Source organism: Ziziphus jujuba, chromosome 1 (genome assembly GCF_031755915.1).
Source record: "Ziziphus jujuba cultivar Dongzao chromosome 1, ASM3175591v1".
Taxonomy (NCBI): domain Eukaryota; kingdom Viridiplantae; phylum Streptophyta; class Magnoliopsida; order Rosales; family Rhamnaceae; genus Ziziphus; species Ziziphus jujuba.
The window spans coordinates 39,596,290-39,619,687 of NC_083379.1; the positions used below are offsets into that span (position 1 = coordinate 39,596,290).

General features: G+C 34.3%; 2 protein-coding genes across 2 annotated transcripts; both read left to right on the forward strand.

Annotated features, from left to right (window-relative positions):
- Nucleotides 1–875: 875 nt before the first annotated feature.
- On the forward strand, nucleotides 876–4,762 carry LOC107404256 (cucumisin). Its single transcript, XM_048468094.2, has 10 exons — nucleotides 876–959; nucleotides 1,113–1,201; nucleotides 1,821–1,918; nucleotides 2,043–2,183; nucleotides 2,319–2,418; nucleotides 2,491–3,004; nucleotides 3,102–3,424; nucleotides 3,507–3,618; nucleotides 3,718–3,931; nucleotides 4,077–4,762. Exons 1-10 carry the CDS (start codon nucleotides 876–878, stop codon nucleotides 4,700–4,702), a joined length of 2,301 nt encoding a protein of 766 aa, XP_048324051.2. The 3' UTR covers nucleotides 4,703–4,762.
- Nucleotides 4,763–21,118: 16,356 nt separating this feature from the next.
- LOC132800479 (uncharacterized) lies at nucleotides 21,119–23,226 on the forward strand. Its single transcript, XM_060814237.1, has 2 exons — nucleotides 21,119–21,268; nucleotides 22,177–23,226. Exons 1-2 carry the CDS (start codon nucleotides 21,119–21,121, stop codon nucleotides 23,224–23,226), a joined length of 1,200 nt encoding a protein of 399 aa, XP_060670220.1.
- The last annotated feature ends 172 nt before the right edge of the window (nucleotides 23,227–23,398 follow it).

Genomic DNA, 23,398 nt, shown 5'->3' on the forward strand with positions numbered 1-23,398 from the left:
GATATAGATAATAATTTGTAATAAACCTCTTGATCCTTGCTGCTTGCACAAGTGCTTAGGCCGAACGAACTTTCTGAATAAGGTCCAATTCTTTTGCTGAGGTCTGTTTCGCACTCTCGTGGTCCCTACAGTACAAATAACTTTGACTTTAATAAAGTTTAGAAGATTAGTACTGTTATGTCCATTTGAAGCACATGAAAAAGAAATTCTTCAAAGATCATACCAATTAGAGAGAAATGTAAAGAAAAGGAAAAATAATAATAATACTAATAATAGTGGTTGAACAATTAACTTATGCAACTTAACACATGGAGGCTAGTTAATTATCTCTTTGCCAAAACCTTCATAAAACAGTACAAACTTGAAATGTGAGCAATTCAATACCTGCTTAAGTATCCTGTTGCATCTTTAACAAGCCAAACAACGTTTACATATTTTATATAAATTTTTAATCTTAAATAATAAGGATTTTTTTTTTTTTTTAAATTGACGATGATAACAACATTTACATATTTTATATAAATTTTTAATATTAAATAATAAGGATTCTTTATTATTATTTTTTTTTGGGCATGGATCATTGTTCTAAAACTTGCATTAAAAAAAACTTATTCTCTTTTCATTCTCGAAACATTGTTTGCATATGTGAGACTTAAATAAATTTGTAATTGTGTTTTCTGAGATTAAACTTTGGTTTGCAACGTTAATAACAAAAACAATGCATAGGCCTGCGTCAGTCAGCTCAGCACCAGGTGTTGCAAGCCTGGACCATTTGTAGCAAACTTCCAAAGTTGAGCTTTGTATAAATAACTCTCAATCTTGTATCTAAAATTAACATCAACTTCTCAAACTCCTAGACATTAGTTGGTAACAGAATGGCTAATTCAGCTTTTCTTCTGTACCCATTGTTATTTGCAGCATTTGTCCTCAATTGCCATGGATCACAGGAGGAGAGAAAGGTAGACAACAAGATTCTATTTTTTGTTTTTTTAATTAAAGGTAGTACATTGAGAATAAGTAATTCTTATGTATAAGCTAACTATATATATATATATATATGTTGTTTTTTTTTTTTGTTTTTTTTGGGTGATGGAACTTATGTTTTCCTATAGCTTCACATCGTGTACATGGGAGAGCGGCCTGAAGGGGAACTTTCTGTTGCATCGACCCACCATTCCATGCTAGCAAATGTGCTTGGAAGGTTTACTCAAATTACTATACACATATTATTACCAAAACCCAAAAAAAAAAAGAAATTCCTTTATACATAGACTATTAGTATTCCAATAGACTTGCAGTTCTTCTTCTCTTTCTTAAAGTATAATATAAAATAAAGTTAGCAGTATGGGAACCCATTAATAAGTACTCTATACTTTAGGGAATTAATTGGTTAAATTACAAACATATCAAATTTCATAAGGGAGATCCATGGAAATGTGGAATTCTTCATTTTCATTATTATTTGACTCTGATATTAGCATTGATGTTTTTGGCAAGCAATGTTTTAAAAGGGAAACTAGCATAAACTGCAAGTATTAAGATAAATGATATAGTTAATTATAGTTTGAGCAAATTTGTCACCTTGATTTGAGATGAAAATCAAAAGATTGCTTCAAGTTTTTTTCACTCCAAATTGTGAGTTATGATAATTGAGACATTCTGCAAATGGAGAGTCACACACAACACGGCTTAGAAGAACACCATGCTCCTTGGAGTACATATCTATTTAGGATTTTTGCCTTAAAAAAACCTGCTTTCATATAGGCATGCACTTGTGCTAACCCATAAAACTTCCATGCCATTCATTTCTCAATTTGCAGCGCTTCATCAGCTAGAGAGTCACTTGTCTATAGCTATGGGAGAAGCATTAACGGATTCGCAGCCAGATTAAGCAATAAGGAAGTTGAAAAATTATCAGGTGAGATTGTTAAACAAAATGGTGACTAACGAATGGTTTTGTCTTACTGCAATTTTTGCATATCAGAAACAGAACATAAGAGAAAGATTAAGGTCTGCTAAAAACTTCTATTAATGTTTTGCAGAAATGAAAGGAGTAATTTCGGTGTTTCCAAACCAAATACTGAAGCTTCACACAACAAGGTCATGGGACTTCATGGGTTTCTCCAAAGGCAAACTTGGGTCAGCTATAGAAGGGGATGTCATTGTTGGGCTCATTGACACTGGTTATGATTCATTCTACACTAAAAAATAAAAAAACAAGGAAAAAATAAAAAATAAAAAAACGATTCTCAACTTTACCTAAAAAATTTCCAGATCTTCTAAATTGAATCCTTGTTCCATGTGATTGGTTTTTGTAGGAGCCTGGCCAGAATCAAAAAGCTTCAGCGATGAAGATATGACTCCACCACCTGCTAAATGGAAGGGTACTTGCACTGGTGCCAACTTCACCTGCAACAAGTAAGCTTCTTTCTTTACCAAATACTCCCATTAATGCAATATTAGTAGCTAAACAGTGGGATTTATGACCAGCAAGCTAATTGGAGGCCGCTATTACAATTCCGATGGATACTATGACGAGAAAGACTTCAAGTCCCCAAGAGACTCCCTCGGGCATGGTACTCACACTGCCTCAACTGCTGCAGGGAGGGAAGTGCCAGGAGCAAGCTATTATGGATTAGCCAATGGTATGGCCAGAGGTGGAGTACCCTATGCAAGGATTGCTGTCTACAAAGTTTGCTGGGAAACTGGATGCTCTGGTGCTGATGTCTTGGCAGCATTTGACGATGCCATAGCAGATGGAGTCGATGTCATATCCGTGTCCCTTGGTTCTGATTTTCCACTTCCATATTTCCATGATCCAATTGCCATTGGCTCTTTCCATGCCATGAAACGTGGTATATTGACCTCCAATTCTGCTGGAAACTCTGGACCTTACCCTTACTCGGTTTCCAATTTTGCACCTTGGACTCTCACTGTTGCTGCCAGCACCATTGACAGAAAATTTATAGCCAAAGCAGTGCTAGGGAATGGACAAATTTTTGACGTGAGTAATTAGTAACTGCAACCGTCTTGTTATGCGTGTGTGTGTGCATATATGAGTATACCTGTATTATAATTCTTTCTAAATGGTGGTAATGCAGGGACTCTCCATCAATAGTTTTGAGCTCAGTGGGACCACATATCCCTTGATCTGGGGTGGAGATGCTGCAAACTTCTCTGCAGGTTCTAACAGAGAAATATCAAGATATTGTTTAACTGGTTCCATGAATTCAATCAAAGTAGCAGGCAAGATAGTTTTCTGCGAGACCCTCTGGGATGGTTCTGGCATTCTATTAGCTAATGGTGTGGGTACCATTATGGCTGATTCATCAGTCACGGATTACGCCTTCAGCTACCCCTTGCCAGCAACATTGATATCCTCAGAAGACGGCCAGAGAGTTTTGGAATACATTAGAACAACAGAGTATGTTTGGCATATCTAAAACACCAAGTCATTTTGTCCTGATTTTGAATGAAATCAGTTAATTACATATACTGCCATGCAGGAATCCAACTGCAACCATTCTGTTTGGTGAGACTTGGGAGGACTACATGGCACCTTATGTTGTATCATTTTCTTCTAGAGGACCCAACCCCATCACCCCAGACATTCTCAAGGTGACCAAAAGTCGCACAATATAGTAATTCTCAATATAATTTTCTTTTTGGATATGATTCTAAGCAAAGTTTACCCTTTGAAATTCTGAATCAATACAGCCAGATATCACTGCTCCTGGTGTGGACATTCTTGCTGCTTGGTCTCCTGTGGCAGGGCCTTCTATCTACGGGGAAGACACCAGGAGCGTCGACTTCAACATAATCTCAGGCACATCCATGTCTTGCCCTCATGCTAGCGGTGCTGCTGCTTATGTTAAGGCTGCCCATCCCGATTGGTCTCCTGCTGCTATCAAGTCTGCGCTCATGACCACAGGTGAGATAACATACTGCTTTTCCTTGCTTTTCTTTTCCCATCAAATTAATTATGTAACTTTCAAGGCAAGATTTGGAGAGAACTGACAGTATCTCAGTCTAATTAATCTTCTATTAAATCCTCGTTCCTTTTTCCTTGTTAATAGCCCACATCATGGACACAAACAAGAATGACGACCTTGAGTTTGCCTATGGTTCTGGTCATATCAACCCAGAGCAGGCAGTGGACCCTGGCCTCGTTTATGATGCTTCAGAGGCAGATTACATTGATTTCCTCTGTAAGCAGGGTTACAACAGCACTTTAAGCCTTATCACCGGTGACAATAGCAGCACTTGCAGCAGCACAGAGCTAGGAAGAGGTTGGAATCTCAACTATCCCTCTTTCCAACTCGGCGTGGAGGATGGCCAGAGTATCGATGCTGTTTTCAACAGGACAGTTACCAATGTTGGTTCACCAAACTCAACTTACACTCTCTTTGCTTACTTCCCTTCCACTCTCACTGTTTCTGTGGAGCCGTCAACTCTTTCATTCTCTGCTATTGGAGAGAAGCAGTCATTCACGGTGACGGTCAAGGGTTCACCGATAACACAGCAGTCAATTGCATCTGGTGCGATCACATGGAAGGATGGTGTCCATTCAGTAAGAAGCCCCATAGTGATCTACAATATCCTCCCGGGTACCATTTATTCTTCCTACTCCACACCTGAGAAAAAACCAAACTTCAAAGGTTCAACCATTTACCACAAGAATGGGATTCTAGGACACAACTAGATTGCATGCGAGATACCTTTACTGAGCATTTCTTATACATTCGAAATTGTGGGTTACTTAAGTTCCTTACAAGACTAAAAATAAATCTTCTTTAATATTTTGACTTGGGATACAACAGATTCCCATCCAATATTTATCACCGTGTAGTGTTTGTCAACATTTGGGATGTAAAGTCTATCCTGTACTTTACAAGCTTTCAATAAGACACTAAAGAGTATCATTTGGTTCTATCCTCTATCGACCATTGCAATGAATGACGATGCAATGAAACACGCACATAACTAAGAATACATGAACAGTTGCAGTACTCCATGCCTCAACGACATTCGAGAATTGCGAGATCTAATACAGTAAGGCAGTACACTCCTAAGAGAACTAGACAGCAATCAAATGATACTTCTCATTACATCACGAAAGAATAATATATATATAAATATATAAGATTATCAATCAATAACATATATACATATCTATATATATATAAGAGATTATCAATCAATAAATACAAGTTGGGCCGTCTGTTTAACTGCCATAAATAAGAGCAACTAACCGAAGAATATATAGAATAAACCAATATAAAAGTTGATGATGAATAGTTAGGACATTATCCCCATTGTTCGAAATATACTCTAAAGAAGGCAACTCCTCCACAGACAATACCTTAAGTGATGGAAACTGACTGAATGGTGCAGATTTTGGCATTCACTGCATCTCCACAATCTAAACAAGATCAATTTCATGAGTGAAGGAAGCTAACTACCAAATCTGATTCCCCTATAATAATATAAGTTCAACTCCTTGAGATTTGGATGTGGCTGGAGAACCTCCAATGATTCTTCAAAACAAGCAGGCACTACCCTCCCAGCTTCTACATCTGAACACCAACTTAAAGATAAGGCCTGCACATACTGTTTTTCCTTTAAATTAGCAACACTTTAATCCACACTAAAATCTTGTCTATATCTCAAATGGTTGATTAGAAGCCTTCATCGCAAGTTGTTTAGTCTTGCTAGTTTGTTTGGCTCAACACCTTTTCCTCTAGGTAATGGAAAATCTGTTAATGTTTGAAGATTAGTCACCTGACTCAATCCATGTGGCAGATAAGCCAAACCTTCACACCCATCAATCTCAAGATGTCTGAGATTGACTAGTTTCCCAAGGTCGCTTGGCAGATCTTGGAGTCTGATACAGACGGAGAGTTTTAGTGTATGCAAATTGTGCAACTTGGTAATAGAATCTGGCAGCTTCTCCATGTGCCTATTCTTAGAAAGATCAAGATATCTCAAATGCTTGAAGTTGCCAATAGTATTTGTCAATTTCTCAATCCCTAAATCATGCAAATCCAACGTACGTAGGAACTTAACATTGGAAATAAAAGAATCATGGATTTTCACATTCACAGGAGAAAATAGGAGAGGACCTGAGTCATAATATGCCTTGAACAGAAGAATTGTATGAATCTTGCTTGGTTGAACCAATGAAGTTTGGAATACCTTGGTTGAATTCAATTGAATGTCAAATGAAACATGGCGGGTTTCTTTGATAATATCATCTCCATCTGAACCAAGCATAGTGCACTCCGTCGCTACGACTAACTTTGCAAGATCATGCATTTTGCACTTTATTTTGTTTCCCAAGTCATATGATTCTGCCTTTTAGAAGAATGATCTCCAAAGTAAATCCGTAAAATACTCGAGACCTACATCCTCCATACATAGGTTTGGATTTGATGTCTTAACAACAAACCCTTGTGCTGTCCACAGTTTTATTAGATTTTGTAAGTAAAATTCATGGTCTTTAGGAAATAAGCTGCAATAAGCAAAACAATGCTTCAAATGTGATGGGAGATGATCATAACTAAATTTAAATGTTAGGATAATATCTTATGCTTCTTGAGATGTGTTTGGCAGTTCATTTTGATCAAAGGACCACCACTCTGTTTCTGGATTTTTGAAGTACAGCATGCAAAAGGAATTCCTCTACACTTACTTTACAATCTTCATCCCAATTTCCATCACGTCATTGTTAATTGGCTCTTTTCCTTCCTCGAAAGGCATTTTTTTAAATAAAGACCAAGATTGGTTTGTGTCCAAAACTCCTAGTTCATATGGCTGCATTGTGCCTCCTGTAATCTTCGCAACTTTCTTGCTTCGAGTTGTAACGACTATTCTGCTTCCCTCTGCACCAAATGTCAATAATTTTTTTAGGTCAAGCCATTTTTGACAATTCTCATTCCATATGTCATCAAGCACAAGGAGGTAACGCTTTCCATTTATTTGTTCTCGAACCTCTTTTTGGAATGTTTCCATCTCAATGTTTGCAAGGCATCCTATTACATGCAAATTCAATGATTTTCCTAACCAATAGTTTCACATAAAAAACATCAGAGATACACACCCACATCCTCAAGTCAAAATGTTGTTGGACTTTTTCATCATTGAACACGAGTTGAGCAAGTGTAGTTTATCCCAGTCCTCCAATGCCAACTATAGGAATGACTGGCACATTTCCTTTGACTTCAAAGTCCAACAAAAGTTCAGTGATTGCCATCTTATCATCTTCCCTCCCAATAACCTCATCACGAGGTACAAATGAGTGAGTCTGATGTCTCACTCTGCTAACAACACTAACAGTTCTTCACGATGCTCCATCGAATTGAGCGGATTCTATCCACTGCAATGACACCTATTTTCTTCATCAGATCTTTTACTTTGGAAACCATCTTCAACTGAAAAGCAATTTGGAAAGTACGCACATGCTTGCCCAAATTGTTTCCAGGTAACAGACTTCTTCGCAAAGCTTTAGTTGAGAACACATCCATCAAGTTATCAGCATCATAAACTACACCTTCAAGCCTTTTAAGCCAGTTTCTAACTTGATGGTTAGTGACCTGCGGCTCCTCTGCATCAAGAAGCACATCCTTGATTGTTGAAATGGTGCCTTCAAGTTCTTGAAGCTCCTTTTCTACACCCCAGAGCGAGCCAATCTCTTGGACTACTGCAGAACACAATCTCCCAATGATCCAATCAGCAATAGCAAAGATGATTGCTTTTGCCATTTGCTTCAAAGAAAGCTAGAAAGAGTTGAACAAAGTTTGCAGGGAGAAGGAATGGCAATGCAATTGCTTTGTGTACAAGATGATTTACTGACACCATTGGAAATAGATACTTTTCCTTTCTCCATTCAATTTTCTTAATGATAAAAGCAACTATTGATTCCCACTGTAGCATAGTGGAGAAGTCACCAGCTTTGGTTCCTTTCAAGGTCTAATTTATTAAATTTCTTGTGTCAAATATAAAAGTAAACGTTGTTGGTCGAGGTAACAAGGTATCATGTAATGTGCTAATTAACAAATCAGCCAATGTTCATTTCCGAGTTAACAAATTGCAAAAATCTGAAACAGTCGATCTAAAAGATGGTTCTTTATGGATAAAGGCCCATGGGTGGCCGGAGCACTTTAGATTGTATTTTTGAAGTATTAGCGGTGGCTTAGGGCCATATGTATGTTATTAACTTTTATAAGTAAATTAGCTCTTGGAAATGGAGGAGCTTTAGCCCCCCATTAATGCAATCTTAACCAGGTCTTGGGATATATAAATATATATATATATATATAGAGAGAGAGAGAGAGAGAGATTCTATGGTCAAGTCCAACCTGACAAAAAATAGTGTGGTCCAAAAACATGAAAAAATGACCAGCTACTAGATTTTAACTTGTTCAATGAACGGCTCAGATACTTTATTGTCATACGTGAGAAAATTACAACTTCAGAAAAATTTTCTTCAACCTTCACGCTTCAAAATATCATTTCCTTTCCCGTTCGCACCACTATTTCACATAAATTTTACGATTTCAAAATTCCCAAATAAAATCCATAATTTCTTACCGTTTCAAAATTTCCAAATAAAATCCACCATCTCCACCGTTTCAACCTCAGATATCCTTCTATTGCTTCCACCACCCGGGTTTTCTCCTCGACAATCCAAAATCCATTTAAAGCTTGGGTTAAAGATTAGTATTTTTGAGCCATTGGCTTTTTTTCTTTTTTTCCTTTTTTTTTTTTTTGAAAGCCTTTGGTGTTTTTTTTTTTAATAAGTGTGAACAGAAAACCAAAAATAAATAAATAAATAAATAAATGACATCGATAACCTACAAAATGCCACCGGCTTATATACCAAACAAGTGGGCATTTTCCTTCAGATTAAAAGCTGCTCTTTCTCGGTTGTCTAGAGTAGTCTCAACGTGGTCGAGAGCGAAGTCCCGATGGTGATTGCATCGCTGTACCGAGTAGAAAGGGCATCTATGGCCTTGACAATCGAGTCTCATTTGGCGGGGTTCTTTTAAGTCTTAAGGCCCTGATCTTAATCGAATATGAGGTTGAGGAGTTCCTACTTGGAGAGTTTTGATTAAGCTGTGAGGGATGAGCAAGCGATCATAGAGGAGTTAGAGTGGTAGGGTTTTAGAGAACAAGAATTGAAATAGTAGTGTTGTAGGTTGAATTGAATATTGGAAAGATGGAGGTTTGAGGACGTAGAGTTCTGGAAATTTTCTTTTTTTAATTCCTTTGTAACTTTTTTATACTTTTGCAAGTATCATTCAAAATAGTAAAATTCAAACTTAACAAAAAATTTTAAAAACCAATTAAAAATTACAAAATTGAAAAGATAATAAAAAAAAAATTTGGGGACCAAAGCCAACGCTATTACATCCCAGCAACGTTGGCTTTGGTCCCTCAATTTCTTAAAATTTTTTATTATTTTCTTTTTTTGATTCCATTGTAATTTTTTTTTTAATATTTTTGCAAGTATCATTCAAAATAATAAAATTCAAACTTAACAAAAAAAAAATTGAGAACCAACTGAAAATTACAAAATTGAAAAGATAATAAAACAAAATTAGGGAACCAAAGCCAACGCTATTACAAAAGAAAAATGGATTAAACCAGATAAATCCACAGTCTTGTCTAGTCATCCTCCCATTGAAAAAATAATCATTCCCCATTTAAATAACCAAGTCATAGCTTCACCCTTTAAAACTTCCACAAATGAAAATAACGATTTAATTAATGAAACTAGGAAAGTCATTGAACAAAATAATTACACCAATCAAAGTCTTATTACAATAGGTAAACAGTTAGACAAAATAGAAACTAAAATTGATAAATCCTCTAAAGAAGAAATTAAACCTCAACCACTAATAAAATTTCCAGATATTACAAAAGTCCCAACTCTTCCAACTAAAACTAATCAACTAAGTCAACTCTTAAAAGAATTACAATTAAAAACCTCAAAACATGAAGCCTCTTCTTCAAATCTAGCTACCATCAACAATAAATCTTCTTCTGATACAGAATCAAATCAATCTTCCTTAAATAATCATATTAATAGACTTAAAAATCAAAAACCAAGATTTAATAATTTTAACCAATGGAATAACAAACCATTACCCCCCGAATTTCAAGAATCCACCTCTAAAAATCAATTCTCTGTTAGTTCTGATAAACTATACGAATGGAATATAGATGGTTTAAAAGAACAAGAAATATTAACCAAATTACACCACATGTCAATGGTTGCTAATAGTTATTTTACTAATCAAAACCTTCCCCAACCTGAAATTGTTGAATTATTAGTCACAAGTTTTACCGGTACGTTACACTACTGGTGGGAAAAACATTTAACAGATCAATCTAAATCAGAAATCATTCATACCGTCAAATTAAATGAAGAAGGATTCCCCATATTTGACGAATCAATAGGTCAAGGTGTCCCTGACGGTGTCAATACCTTGTTAGCCACAATCATTAGACATTTTATAGGAACCCCTACAGCTGTTACAGAAAGAATCCATAGTCAATTAACCAATTTACACTGTCCCACTCTTAGTGATTTCGAATGGTATGTCCAAACATTTACCACTGGAATCATGATGAGAGATGATAGTAATCAACCTTTTTGGAAAGAAAAATTTATTAATGGTCTACCCCAATTATTTGCTAGAAAAATCAGAAATGTCTTAAGTAATGATAGTGGTCACATAGACTATGATTCATTAACTTATGGAGATATAGTCTCAATAATCAAAAAAGAATGATTAAAAATGTGCACTGATATGAAAATAGCTAATCAACTAAATAATGATAAAAAGAAAACTAAATACGAATTAGGAAACTTTTGTCAACAATATGGTCTATCTACTATAGCACCCTCTAGGCAAAACAAAATCAAAAACAAATCATACAAGAACACTCTTAGACATAATAAATATTCACATTCTAAACCTTATTATAAATCTCATAAGTTCAATAAATCTAATCCTGATCAATTCTATAAATCAACTAAACATAAAAAAGATTCAAAAGATAATACTAAAATTAAATGTTTTAAATGTCATAAATTTGGTCATTTTGCTAATAACTGCAAAGCTAAGCAAACAATCAAACAATTAGAAATACCAGAAGAACAAAAACAAAACTTAATCAATGTCTTAGGTCTACACAACACAGATAGTGAACATAGTGAAAACAATATTTACACTGAATCAAGTTCTGACGAATCAAGTATTCACACTGCATCAACTAGCGACACAGATAACCCTAAAATTACTTTAGGATGTTTAGATGCTTGTTGTCTAGATACCTGTTGTAATCAATCACTTAGTGTCTTAACTACTTCTACAGAAGATGAAGATATCATTTTAGAATTACTTAGCAAATTACAAAATCCTGATGAAAGAATAGAATACATGAAAAAATATAAAAAGATAATCACTAATAATCACAAAGAAACAAATCAACATCATAAAAGTACCCAAAAAATATGTTTAACAGAAGCCTTACAAACATTTAATAAATCCAAAAATAAACCCATCACTGTTCAAGACTTACAAACAGAAATTAAAACAATCAAGTCTGAAATTAAAGAATTACAAATGGAAAATCATTTAATCAAACATCGATTACAATTTATTCAGGATAATCCTCATCATCCTAGTCAACCTGATGAACAGGAAGAAGGATCTTCCCATCATAATTGTATAGCTTCAATTCAAAAAATCAAACTCAGAAAATGGCATATTAAAATCACCTTACTCATAAAAGATTTTCAATTAACAACCATTGCACTTTTAGATTCAGGTGCAGATTTAAATTGCATTCATGAAAGTCTTATCCCTAATAAATATTATACCAAAACAAAAGAAAAATTAAATTCTGCCAATGGTAGTAAAATGGATTTACAATATGAAATTAATCAAGTTCAAATTTGTCATAATCAAATCTGTTATACAACCTCTTTTGTCCTTATTAAAAATATGACAGATCAAGTCATCCTCGGAATCCCTTTCCTTTCTCTATTATACCCATTCATTACAAACAATGATGGAATCATCAGTCATCCTTTAGGTAAAAAAATCAAATTTGATTTCTTGCTCCAATCAGATAATATCCAGACTCTTCAAGATCAATCTATTTCAAAACAGCTTAATCAAATCCAAATTCTTCATCCTCCTTTTTATTCCTTTTATCTTCCCATTTTCCATCAATCATACTTCTATACATCTCAAATCATTAAAACTTTATTTTGCAAAATATATTTATATATCTTTGCATCCTTTTCAAATTTTTGCATTATTTCAAAATATCTTTTTTCTAATCACAGCATGTCTCGCCCCAGCGGCTACATGATCATCAACAGCACATCTGTTCCAATTTGGAATGGAGAAAATTCTGAAAAGAATTTCCCAACCCAATTTGAACTAGATATTCCCCAAAGAGCCTTAATCAATTCCATTTGGAACCAAACCCATTTTGAATCACCAGAAGAAAAATCAGATTTTATTCAAACCCTTGATAACCTTTGTTTTTATTTACAATCAATCAAACAAAAGCCCGATAGTAAATACTATTCCCATTATATCCTATTCACAGGCCCAAACCCTGGCCTTTATAAAACATGGTCCCAAATAGCCCATGAAATCGCAGGACAAATCAATACCCAATACCGAGGCTATTATAGTCTCCATGAAGCCCTTGAAATCACCCATAGAGAATTAGGCCCAAAAGCCTTTGTTCACCCTTGGGTCAGAATGGACCCCGAGTTTTCCAAAACTCTCCGTTCCGTCCAACAAATCATTTCTAATCAAGCTTCTAGTTCCCAATCAGCTCACAAAATGCAACATAATCATCCTCGCCCAAACACTGTTATTATCAACCCACAAAACATCATTAATCAAATAAATCAAGACCCACTTGATCTTCTCAATAACCCTTATTTAGATCATCCTTTAGAATTCCGAGTCCATGAACTCAAACACAAAAATCAATGTCTTGAACACCAAATCCAAACCTTACTTCATAATAATGCTATCCACCAACTTCACATTAACCACCTTCAAAAAGACCTAGATTATTGGACCCAAAAACAAACCTTTAACCAAAATCAAGCCTCTACCAGCCATTCCAATCAACCTTTCCAGTTAATTGACAATCCTTATCCTTTAATCAAAAGTTCCACCTTACCTTGGGACCCTGTCCGTATCTTTTTCTATCCTAATCAATGGCTACAACAAGCTGGCTTACCCAGTGATATTATTTCCCGCATTTGGCAAATCAAAAGAAAACAATTTTATGCTAAATTCAATTTTCTTCAAAAAATGTTACACTCATTTATCCAATCACCCAATACCTGTCCCCGTGGTATGTATGTATATTCAGAAGCTGCTTTGCATCCTTCCAATATCCAATGTACCACATGTGACCCTGACAATATACCCCTCAATCATGTTGGCTGTCCTCATCAAATCAGTTATTGTGTTTACCGTGTTGGCCTATATGCCCCAACCTTTCATAATTTCATTTTTCAAAATACAACAATCACTTGGGCCACCCTCTTTGACTGGGGATTAGTTGGTACCATTGTATTCACCCATACAGATCAAGCCCAAAATTGTACCGAACTAATCAAAATGGCCATTCACTGCCTCTTTTTACCTCACCAAGCAGCACCGTTAAAACAACAAGGTTATATTGCTGTTCACATCACATCCGCTCCACCAGAATGGATTCATGGATGGGAACCAGCACGCCATCTAATCACCTTTGAAAAATCAAAATATGCTACTGATCATTTTCGCCAAGACGAACAGGTACGAAGATGCTCCAGACCAATCACTCAACAACTACGCCATTGGAGAGCTGCTGTGTATGGAGACAATTTTAATCTCCAACACATTAATTCAAAATATTTTTTAGCAAAAGAAAATCAATATACAAAATTATATTTACACCAAGGATTTCGTTATGTATGGAATGATGTTTTTACATCTTTTCATTACAAAACAATGTATCCAGATTTAGCTGCTATTTATCATAAAATGTTCAAAAATAAAAGAATCAATCCACTTAATCAAGAATCAGAAGAAGATGTAGATATTGATCCAGATGAGGATGATACCTACCAATATGGAGACGAAGAAGACCACAACATCAGCAACATGTTGGAGGTTTGAAATCATAATCAACAGAAGGAATCTTTGCCAGTACAAAGTTACTTCCAAAATTCCACCCACAAAAGCAGATCACGAGACTTACTGTTCAATCACTATTCATGAACAGTAAAAAGAGCCGAAAGCAGACCACTGTTCAATCACTATTCATGCACTGTTCACCGACAGCGCACTATTCAATCCCTGTTCAATCACTGTGCAATCAACTGTTCATGAACAGGAACCAAGCCCTCCTTTGCCTATATAAAGGAGCCCCATTCCTCTTCCAAAAACAAGTTTTGTAGAAGGCAATATTGAGAGAAAAATAGAGAGTTTTCTTGGCAGAGTTTCTCCTCTTTTCTTCTTCTCTTTATTCCCCACAATTCTTCAACAATCAATTGTAATCAAAATATTTGAGTGTTAGTTTGAGTGTTTTGTAATCAATTGAGATACCAAGTTTATGGTTCTCTCCATAATCAAGTAAGCATTTATCATTCATTTATCATCCATTTTTATCATTTAAATTATTTTTACATATTGCTTGGCTGGTTATACCGCCTTCAATATAGTTTTCATTTTATCATTTATTTAAATTATTTATTTTCATTATACTTGGCTGGCTCTGCCGCCTATCTATCTTTTATTTTGCCATTTTCATTTCCTTCCGCTTCCATATTCATACTCTGTCTCTTCCATCTCTATCTATCTGTTCTTCATATCTTGGTGCTATCCCTTGTTTGGTATCAGAGCCATAAGTGTTCCGATCTATATGCTTGCTTCTTGTTTTAGCACCTGTAGAGTATTATATCTGTTTAATTCATTCATTTCCTTGTCTTAATTTTTAAAGGTTTATTAAGCCAACTTTATTGTTGTCATTCGTGTTCGTCCCTAGCTGAACAGTAAATGGTCCGTGTCTGAACAATAAGTCCCAGGTGAGGCATGAGAGGAGCGGTCTGAGAGGTCAAGGGAAGAGAGCAATCATATGTCAATAGTAAATTTGAATTAATAGAGTTTTAAAAATTAAAATTTGAAAATGGATAAATTATTTAGTAAGAGGAGGTTCGATGTAAAATAAGAGCTGTTTGAAGATATCAAAATAAGGGGTTGATTTGGTTTGTGATTGATTAAGAGGAGTGAATGGTTGGCTAGTCATCAAACTATACGGATTGTATGGTTTGGTCAAAGCGATTTGGTAATTGATTTGTCTGATTGGGATAGGATGAGAAAGATGAGTTGATTCCATGGGAATTAGGGATTGATTGGTGGTTATTTGATCTTCATCGGGGAGTGGTTGATTATGGGGTGATTGGGTGTGATGTGGAGAAAGACAGATAGATAATCCCTTGTGATTGGGAGGAGGAATCAATGATTCCTTTGGGGTTGAGGACCCCTTTTTCTTGGGAGGCATGATAATCCTGCAGAGAGATTTCTTTTCCTGTAAAAATTCTCTGGTTAAAAAGTCAGGAATGCAATTTTGATTTCCTTTAATGTATGCAATGTCAAAGTCAAAAACACTTAAAATAGCTTGCCATCGGGCAAAAATCTGTTTAGATGCAAGATTTTGAACATCTTTTTCTAAAATATATTTGGCACTTTGGCAATCAATGCGAACTAAAAATTTTTGATTAAGTAAATCATCTTGAAATTTGGATATACATAATACTAAAGATAAAATTTCTTTTTTAATAGTACTATAATTGATTTGAGAAGATGTCCATGTTCCAGAATGAAACCGGACGATTTGTTCTGGAGAATCAGAGTTGATTTTTTGTAATAGAATCCCTCCAAAACCTATGTCGGAGGCATCAGTTTGAACAATTTTGAATGCAGAAGGGGAAGGGATGCCAAGACAAGGAAGAGTCTTAACATGTAGTTTGATTTCTTGAACAAGCTTAGTATGGGTGGAAGACCAAGGTGGAGGTTCTGATTTTAAACGATCGAACAAAGGTTTACATTTGATTCTTAAATTATTATAAAAATCAGCAATGTAATTTAAAGATCCTAAAAATCTTTGTAATTGATTTTTATCTAAAATTTCATCAGGAAATTTGTTAGCAAATTCAATGGCTCTTGTGATAGGAATGATTTGGGATTGGTAAATATTAAAGCCTAAAAATCTAATTTTAGTTTGGAATGATTTGAGCTTAGAGGCAGAAACAACTAAACCATGTTGTTTGATTATGTTTAAAAATGTTGTTAAATGTTTCCAATGTTGATCTATGGATTGTGAATAAACTAAGACATCATCTATATAAACAATGGTAAAATGACTGTATTGATTAAAAATGTCATTCATCATATGTTGGAATTCACTAGGAGCATTTTTTAAACCAAAGGGCATTACATTCCATTCATAATGACCAAATGGAGTAACAAAAGCAGTTTTGTATCTATCTGATTCATTGATTTCTATTTGCCAAAATCCTGATTTCATATCGAATTTTGAAAAAATAGTAGCTTGATTAAGTCTTTTGATTAAATCTTGTTTATTTGGAATAGGATACCTAATCCACTGAAGACACTTGTTTAAGGGTTTATAATTGATTACTAATCTAGGGTATCCTCTTTCTAATTCAGCATTTTTCTGGACATAAAAAGCAGAACAAGACCAAGGGGATTCACTAGGACGAATTAATTTTTTATTTAAAAGGTCATTTATTTCTGATTTGCAGTATTCCATTAATTCTTGATTCATCTGAATAGCTCTGGCTCTAGTAGGGATATTCTTTTCATCAAAATCCTTTGTGTAAGGTAATTTAACAATATATTTAGCCCTATGCCAAAAGGCATTAGGAATTTCAGCACAGATTTCTTTGATTAGATGTTGTTGGAAATCATTGATTTTTTGTTGATTATAAGAGGTAGATAATTGAGTTTCGATGTGTTTATATTTAATTTCGTCTTGTAAATAATGTAGATGTTTAGTTTTATGTTGAATGAAATTAAATGTTTTTAAATTAGAATTTTGTTGAATATTTTTTGATTTTTGAATAAATTTAAATTTGATTTTTTCACCTAAAGGGTGACTAATGATTCCATCATGTTCTGTGGTGAAGGGGTATAACAAAGAGAGAAAAGGGGTGCCTAATATGACTGGATCTATTAAATTTTTAATTAGAACAAAGGAGGTGATAAAACAAACATTTTGGTGGCAAATATGGGCTTGATTGATTTGATACTTTAAATCCATTTTACTACCATTGGCAGAATTTAATTTTTCTTTGGTTTTGGTATAATATTTACTCGGTACAAGACCTTCTTGAACACAGTTTAAATCTGCACCAGAGTCTAAGAGTGCAATAGTTGATAATTGAAAATTTTGAATGACTATGGTGATTTGAATGTGCCATTTTTTAGGTGTAGGTTGGGGATATAGAGTTTGATTAGAGGATGTAGGTTGAATTTTTAATTCTTTTATTTCTTTTTTAATTGATTTACATTCAGATTGTAGATCATGAATGGTGATTGAATTTTGTTTTCGTGTTTTATTAGGGTTTGAATGAGGAGATCCTAGATTTTTTTGTGAGGGTTTATCTAAAGTATTTAGACTAGGATTAAAGAGTGGTTTTATAGAAGAAGACGTAAGTTTGTCAGAGGGGTGGCTTGACACGACTGTTGATTTATCTGGTGGGTCTCCTGTTTCTTTTGGTAAGGTGTTTATGTTTAATAAAGGATAATAATCTTTGAGAAAATTAAAAAACAATATATTAGTTTTAAGATCTATCATTGTTTCTTTCCAACTAGATAAAATATGGGCTTTTTGTTCTTTAGTGTATGATCGTTGGTAATTTAATAGTTGATCTTTATGTTTGTCTAATTGAAATTCTTGATTTAGATATTTGTAGTTTGGTCTCCATTGATTAGTATTGATTTTTTGGCAGATTTCATCTTGATGTTTTGATTTTGGTAGAGATCTAAATTTTTTATTACTAGATGAACCTAAAGATATATTAGATTTATTATTAATAGATTTACTAAAAACAGACTTACTACAAGAGGGACAACAAGAAGGATAATTAGTATGTTCATTAATTATGCCTAAGGTATTATTACCACTAAGTGAAGACAATCTAGTGCTAGTACTTAACCTAGAACTAGTAGAAGAATTAGATCTAAATAATTTATCCATTTTCAAATTTTAATTTTTAAAACTCTATTAATTCAAATTTACTATTGACATATGATTGCTCTCTTCCCTTGACCTCTCAGACCGCTCCTCTCATGCCTCACCTGGGACTTATTGTTCAGACACGGACCATTTACTGTTCAGCTAGGGACGAACACGAATGACAACAATAAAGTTGGCTTAATAAACCTTTAAAAATTAAGACAAGGAAATGAATGAATTAAACAGATATAATACTCTACAGGTGCTAAAACAAGAAGCAAGCATATAGATCGGAACACTTATGGCTCTGATACCAAACAAGGGATAAAAGTAGAGTATAAAGGCTCTGATACCAAACAAGGGATAGCACCAAGATATGAAGAACAGATAGATAGAGATGGAAGAGACAAAGTATGAATATGGAAGCGGAAGGAAATGAAAATGGCAAAATAAAAGATAGATAGGCGGCAGAGCCAGCCAAGTATAATGAAAATAAATAATTTAAATAAATGATAAAATGAAAACTATATTGAAGGCGGTATAACCAGCCAAGCAATATGTAAAAATAATTTAAATGATAAAAATGGATGATAAATGAATGATAAATGCTTACTTGATTATGGAGAGAACCACAAACTTGGTATCTCAATTGATTACAAAACACTCAAACTAACACTCAAATATTTTGATTACAATTGATTGTTGAAGAATTGTGGGGAATAAAGAAAAGAAGAAAAGAGGAGAAACTCTGCCAAGAAAACTCTCTATTTTTCTCTCAATATTGCCTTCTACAAAACTTGATTTTGAAGAGGAATGGGGCTCCTTTAAATAGGCAAAGAAGGGCTCGGTTCCTGTTGATGAATAGTTGATTGCACAGTGATTGAACAGTGTGCTGTCGGTAACAGTTGATTGAACAGTGATTGAACAGTGATCTGCTTTCGGTTCCTTTTACTGTTTATAAATAGTGATTGAACAGTAAAGTCTCGTGATCTGCTTTTGTGGGTGGAATTTTGAAAGTAACTTTGTACTGTCAAAGATTCCTTCTGTTGATTATGACTTAGTCAGATCCTAAATCATATGGATCTTGACTGTCTTGGTAGTCGGCCCATCTTGTGCCAAAAACTCCCTGTGATTTGGATGATTCTGCTATAGGTTGGCTGGAGGCTTCATCAGATGTTTCTGAATCATCTGATAATTGGTCCACTTCTTCAATTAATTTTTGAATGTGAGCAAGCATTTCTTTCTTTGATCTAGTTGATTTACTGGAAGTTTGACTAGATGATGATTTGATTGGTTTGGGAGGAGAAATGGGAAATTCATCCATGACCATTTTTTGAGTTCGGTCTGAATTCCATTTATCCCACCATTTAACTGAATGAATTCGGTGAATAATATCCTGTTCTCTAGAATATTGCCATTTGAATATCCAAGAGACTTTGTATTTAGACATAAAAATTAACTCAATGGGAAATCCAATTTCTTTGGAAGTGATTTGATATTTTTTGGAAAAATGATTGATTAAGTTTTGAATTTGTGATGGAAGATGTTCCCCCAATTTTTAAAATTCTTTATTATTTTCTTTTTTTAATTTTTTTATAATTTTTTTTATATTTTTGCCAGTATCATTCAAAATAATAAAATCCAAACATAACCCAAAAAAAAATTGAGAAATAATTGATAATTACAAAATTGAAAAAATAATTAAAAAAATTGGGGGACCAAAGTCAGCGCTATTACATCCCAACAGCGTTAGCTTTGGTCTCCCAATTTTTAAAAATTTTTTATTATTTTCTTTTTTATTTTTTTTAATTTCTTTATAATTTTTTTATATTTTTGCAAATATTATTTAAAATAATAAAATTCAAACTTTACAAAAAAAATTAAAGACCAATTGAAAATTACAAAATTGAAAAGATAACAAAAAAATGTTGGGGGAAAAATTAAAAGCATTGGCTTTAGTCCCCTAATTTTTTAAAATTTTTTATTATTTTTTTAATTCCTTTTGTAATTTTTTTATATTTTTGCAAGTATCATTCAAAATAATAAAATTCAAACTTAACAACAAAAATTGAGGACCACTTGATAATTACAAAATTGAAAAGATAATAAAAAAAAAATTAGGAGACTAAAGCCAACGCTATTACATCCCAGCAGCATTGGCTTTGGTCTCCCAATTTTTTAAAATTTTTTATTATTTTCTTTTTTTTAATTCCTTGCAATTTTTTTTTATATTTTTGCAAGCATCATTCAAAATAATAAAATTCAAACTTAACAAAAAATTTGAGGACCAATTCAAAATTACAAAATTGAAAAAATAACAAAAATAAAATTAGGAGACCAAAGCCAATGCTTTTACATCCTAAAAGCCTTGGCTTTGGTCCTCAACTTTTGATGAAAATATGATAATGAAAAAAAAAAAAAAAAAAAAAGAGGGTTTGTCTTCAAAATTGGACCCAAAAAAAGAGGAATTTTTTTTTGATGAAAATATGATAATGAACAAAAATAAAAAGATTTGTGTTTAAAATTGCACTAGAAAATAAGAAAAAATGGGAAGAAAAAAAAACTATAAAAAATGGGAAGAAAAAAAAACTATCACGAAAGGGAGCAAAGCCGATGCTATTTCTTAACAAGCATCGATTTTTGCAGGGTAATACAGATAGCCGCATCTTCATTGAACACATACTCTACTTTAGGACAGCTGGTAATCAACAAGGCAAGATGTTGAATGCCAGGGGACAGTAGCTTCAAATTAGGACATTTCTCAACCTTCATACACTTGAGAGAACTGAAGCTATCCAAATTTGACCAAGATTCTAATTCCTCAATGCCAGCAATATGCAGAGCCTTCAACTTGGCAAGAGGAGAGGAGCTGGAAGTTACTGATGATGATGATGATTCTCCCCCAGTTGCTGATGTTGTTGATGCATACAGTCATACAACAATCATTATCTTGTGTTCAAATGGTGTCCATCTGGTATTTCTGAGAACCAACTATTCTCCCAAATCTAGATAAAGTGGCATGCATGTGAGCTTGGGACAATCTCCAATAATCAATGTAGAAAGAGAACGAAATGAAAGCACCATGTTATTTTGTTGGATATTGGCTGCATCCCTTCACCATCCATTTAAATTAGGCTTGGGACAATCTCCAATAATCAATGTGGAAAGAGAAGGAAATGAAGGCACCATGTTATTTTGTTGGATATTGGATACATCCCTCCACCATCCATTTAAATTAGGCAATTTGATAAGGTTGAGTTTTTGGAGGGATTGTAAAAATGTATTTGATGATGAGCAGCTGAGAACATTATCCTCGTTTGAAATATACTCCAAAGCAGGCAACTCCTCCATAAACAACATCTCAAGTGATGGAAACTAACTCAATGGTGCTAGATTTTTGCATTCACTGCATCCCAACAATCTAAATAAGATCAGATTTGTAAGTGAAGGTATCCAACTACCAAACCCGATTCCCCTATAATAATATAATCCTGTTAGTTGAGAATTATTCCATGTATCTTGAAGATAAGGGTTAGGAAGTTGATAAGTTTATAGACACGGATGCATGTATGCATGTACTAAGACTTCTAGGAGTGTGATATGTAATTATTGTTCTCAGTCCACATCCACATTCATTGTTTCTAAAATTATGGTCCTAGTTTAAATAGCCATGTATGAAGAAATGATATAGGAATGTTTTAACAGAAGAATTTCTATATAGTTTATGTTCATTTTTGTCTGGTGTATTTTACCAGCATATTTCATGTTTATCAACAAGTGGTATCAAAGCAGTAATTCTTAAGGGATCTGTCAAACATGTCTTCAAGTGAGCAGATTGGTTCTGGTCCTCCAAAGTTTGATGGGAGCAATTATCATCTATAGGCTTTCAAGATGCAAGCCTATCTTGAAGCTCTCAATTTATGGGAAGCAGTAGAGCAAGACACTGATCCTCCTTCTTTATCTGATAATCCCACTCTAGTTCAAATTAAAAGACAAGAAGAGCTAATCCAGAGGAAGCCAAAAGCTTTGACTTGCATTCACCAGGCTGTCATAAATGCGGTCTTTACAAGGATTATTAATATTAAGTCTCCAAAAGAAGTGTGGAACAAGTTGAAGCTGGAATTTGAAGGTAATAACAAAGTCAAGTCTGTCAATTTAAGAACCTTGAAAAGGGAGTTTGATCTCATAAAAATGAAGGAAGGTGAAAATATTAAAGAATATGCTTCAAGGATACTTGATGAGGCAAACAAGATCAGATTTCTTGGCCAAGATTTTCCAGATGAAAATATTATTGAAAAGCTCTTTATCAGCCTACCAACAAAGTATGAGTCAAAGATTTCAGCCATTGAAGAATCTGTTGATACTAAAACTCTTGATATCTCAGAATTGATTAGTAGGCTTTATGCCTTTGAAAAAAGGCTCAGCATAAGAGATGATGAAGAAGATAATGTTGAAGGAGCATTCCAAGCAAGACACAAAAGTAAGCATAGCAAAAGAGATGGCAAGAAACCTGCAAAAAAAGGTTCAGACAAAGGAAAAGGTGTGCAGAGTTTTGCAAATTCAGATCAAAAGCCAAGTTTTCCACCATGCAAACATTGTACCAGAACAAACCATAAGGAGGAAGATTGCAGATGTAAAGGCAAGCCTCCCATACAATGTAGGTTCTACAAAAAGGTGGGTCACTTTGAAAGAAACTGCAGACTGAAAAATGCTCAAAGCAAAGGAGGGACAACTCAGCAAGCAAATGTCATAGAAGAAGAAGAAGAAGAAGAGCCAGAAGCAAATGTATTTCTTGCCTCTCAATTACTTGAATCTGATTTACATACATGGCTGGTTGATAGCGAATGCACAAGTCACATGGCTAAGGAGGAGAGTCTATTTCAAAGTTTAGACAAGTCTGTCAAGCTCAAGATCAGAATTGGAAATGGATAAGTTTTAGAGGCTGTTGGCAGGGGAACTGTTTTGGTTCAAACCAAGGCTGGACCAAGACTTATTAATCAAGTTCTTTATGTCCCCTCTCTCTCTCATAATCTCCTAAGTGTGCCTCAAATGCTATTGAATGGCTATTCTATTTTGTTTAAAAGAAATTCATGTTATATCTATG

Bases quoted from the DNA above. Each gene is read 5' to 3' on its own strand.
- LOC107404256 (XM_048468094.2), top strand. From the start codon at position 876: ATGGCTAATTCAGCTTTTCTTCTGTACCCATTGTTATTTGCAGCATTT. The intron at 3,425-3,506 runs GTATGTTTGGCA...ACTGCCATGCAG, and splicing joins GAATACATTAGAACAACAGA to GAATCCAACTGCAACCATTC. The intron at 3,619-3,717 runs GTGACCAAAAGT...GAATCAATACAG, and splicing joins TCACCCCAGACATTCTCAAG to CCAGATATCACTGCTCCTGG.
- LOC132800479 (XM_060814237.1), top strand. From the start codon at position 21,119: ATGCCAGCAATATGCAGAGCCTTCAACTTGGCAAGAGGAGAGGAGCTG. The intron at 21,269-22,176 runs GTATTTCTGAGA...TATCATCTATAG, and splicing joins GTTCAAATGGTGTCCATCTG to GCTTTCAAGATGCAAGCCTA.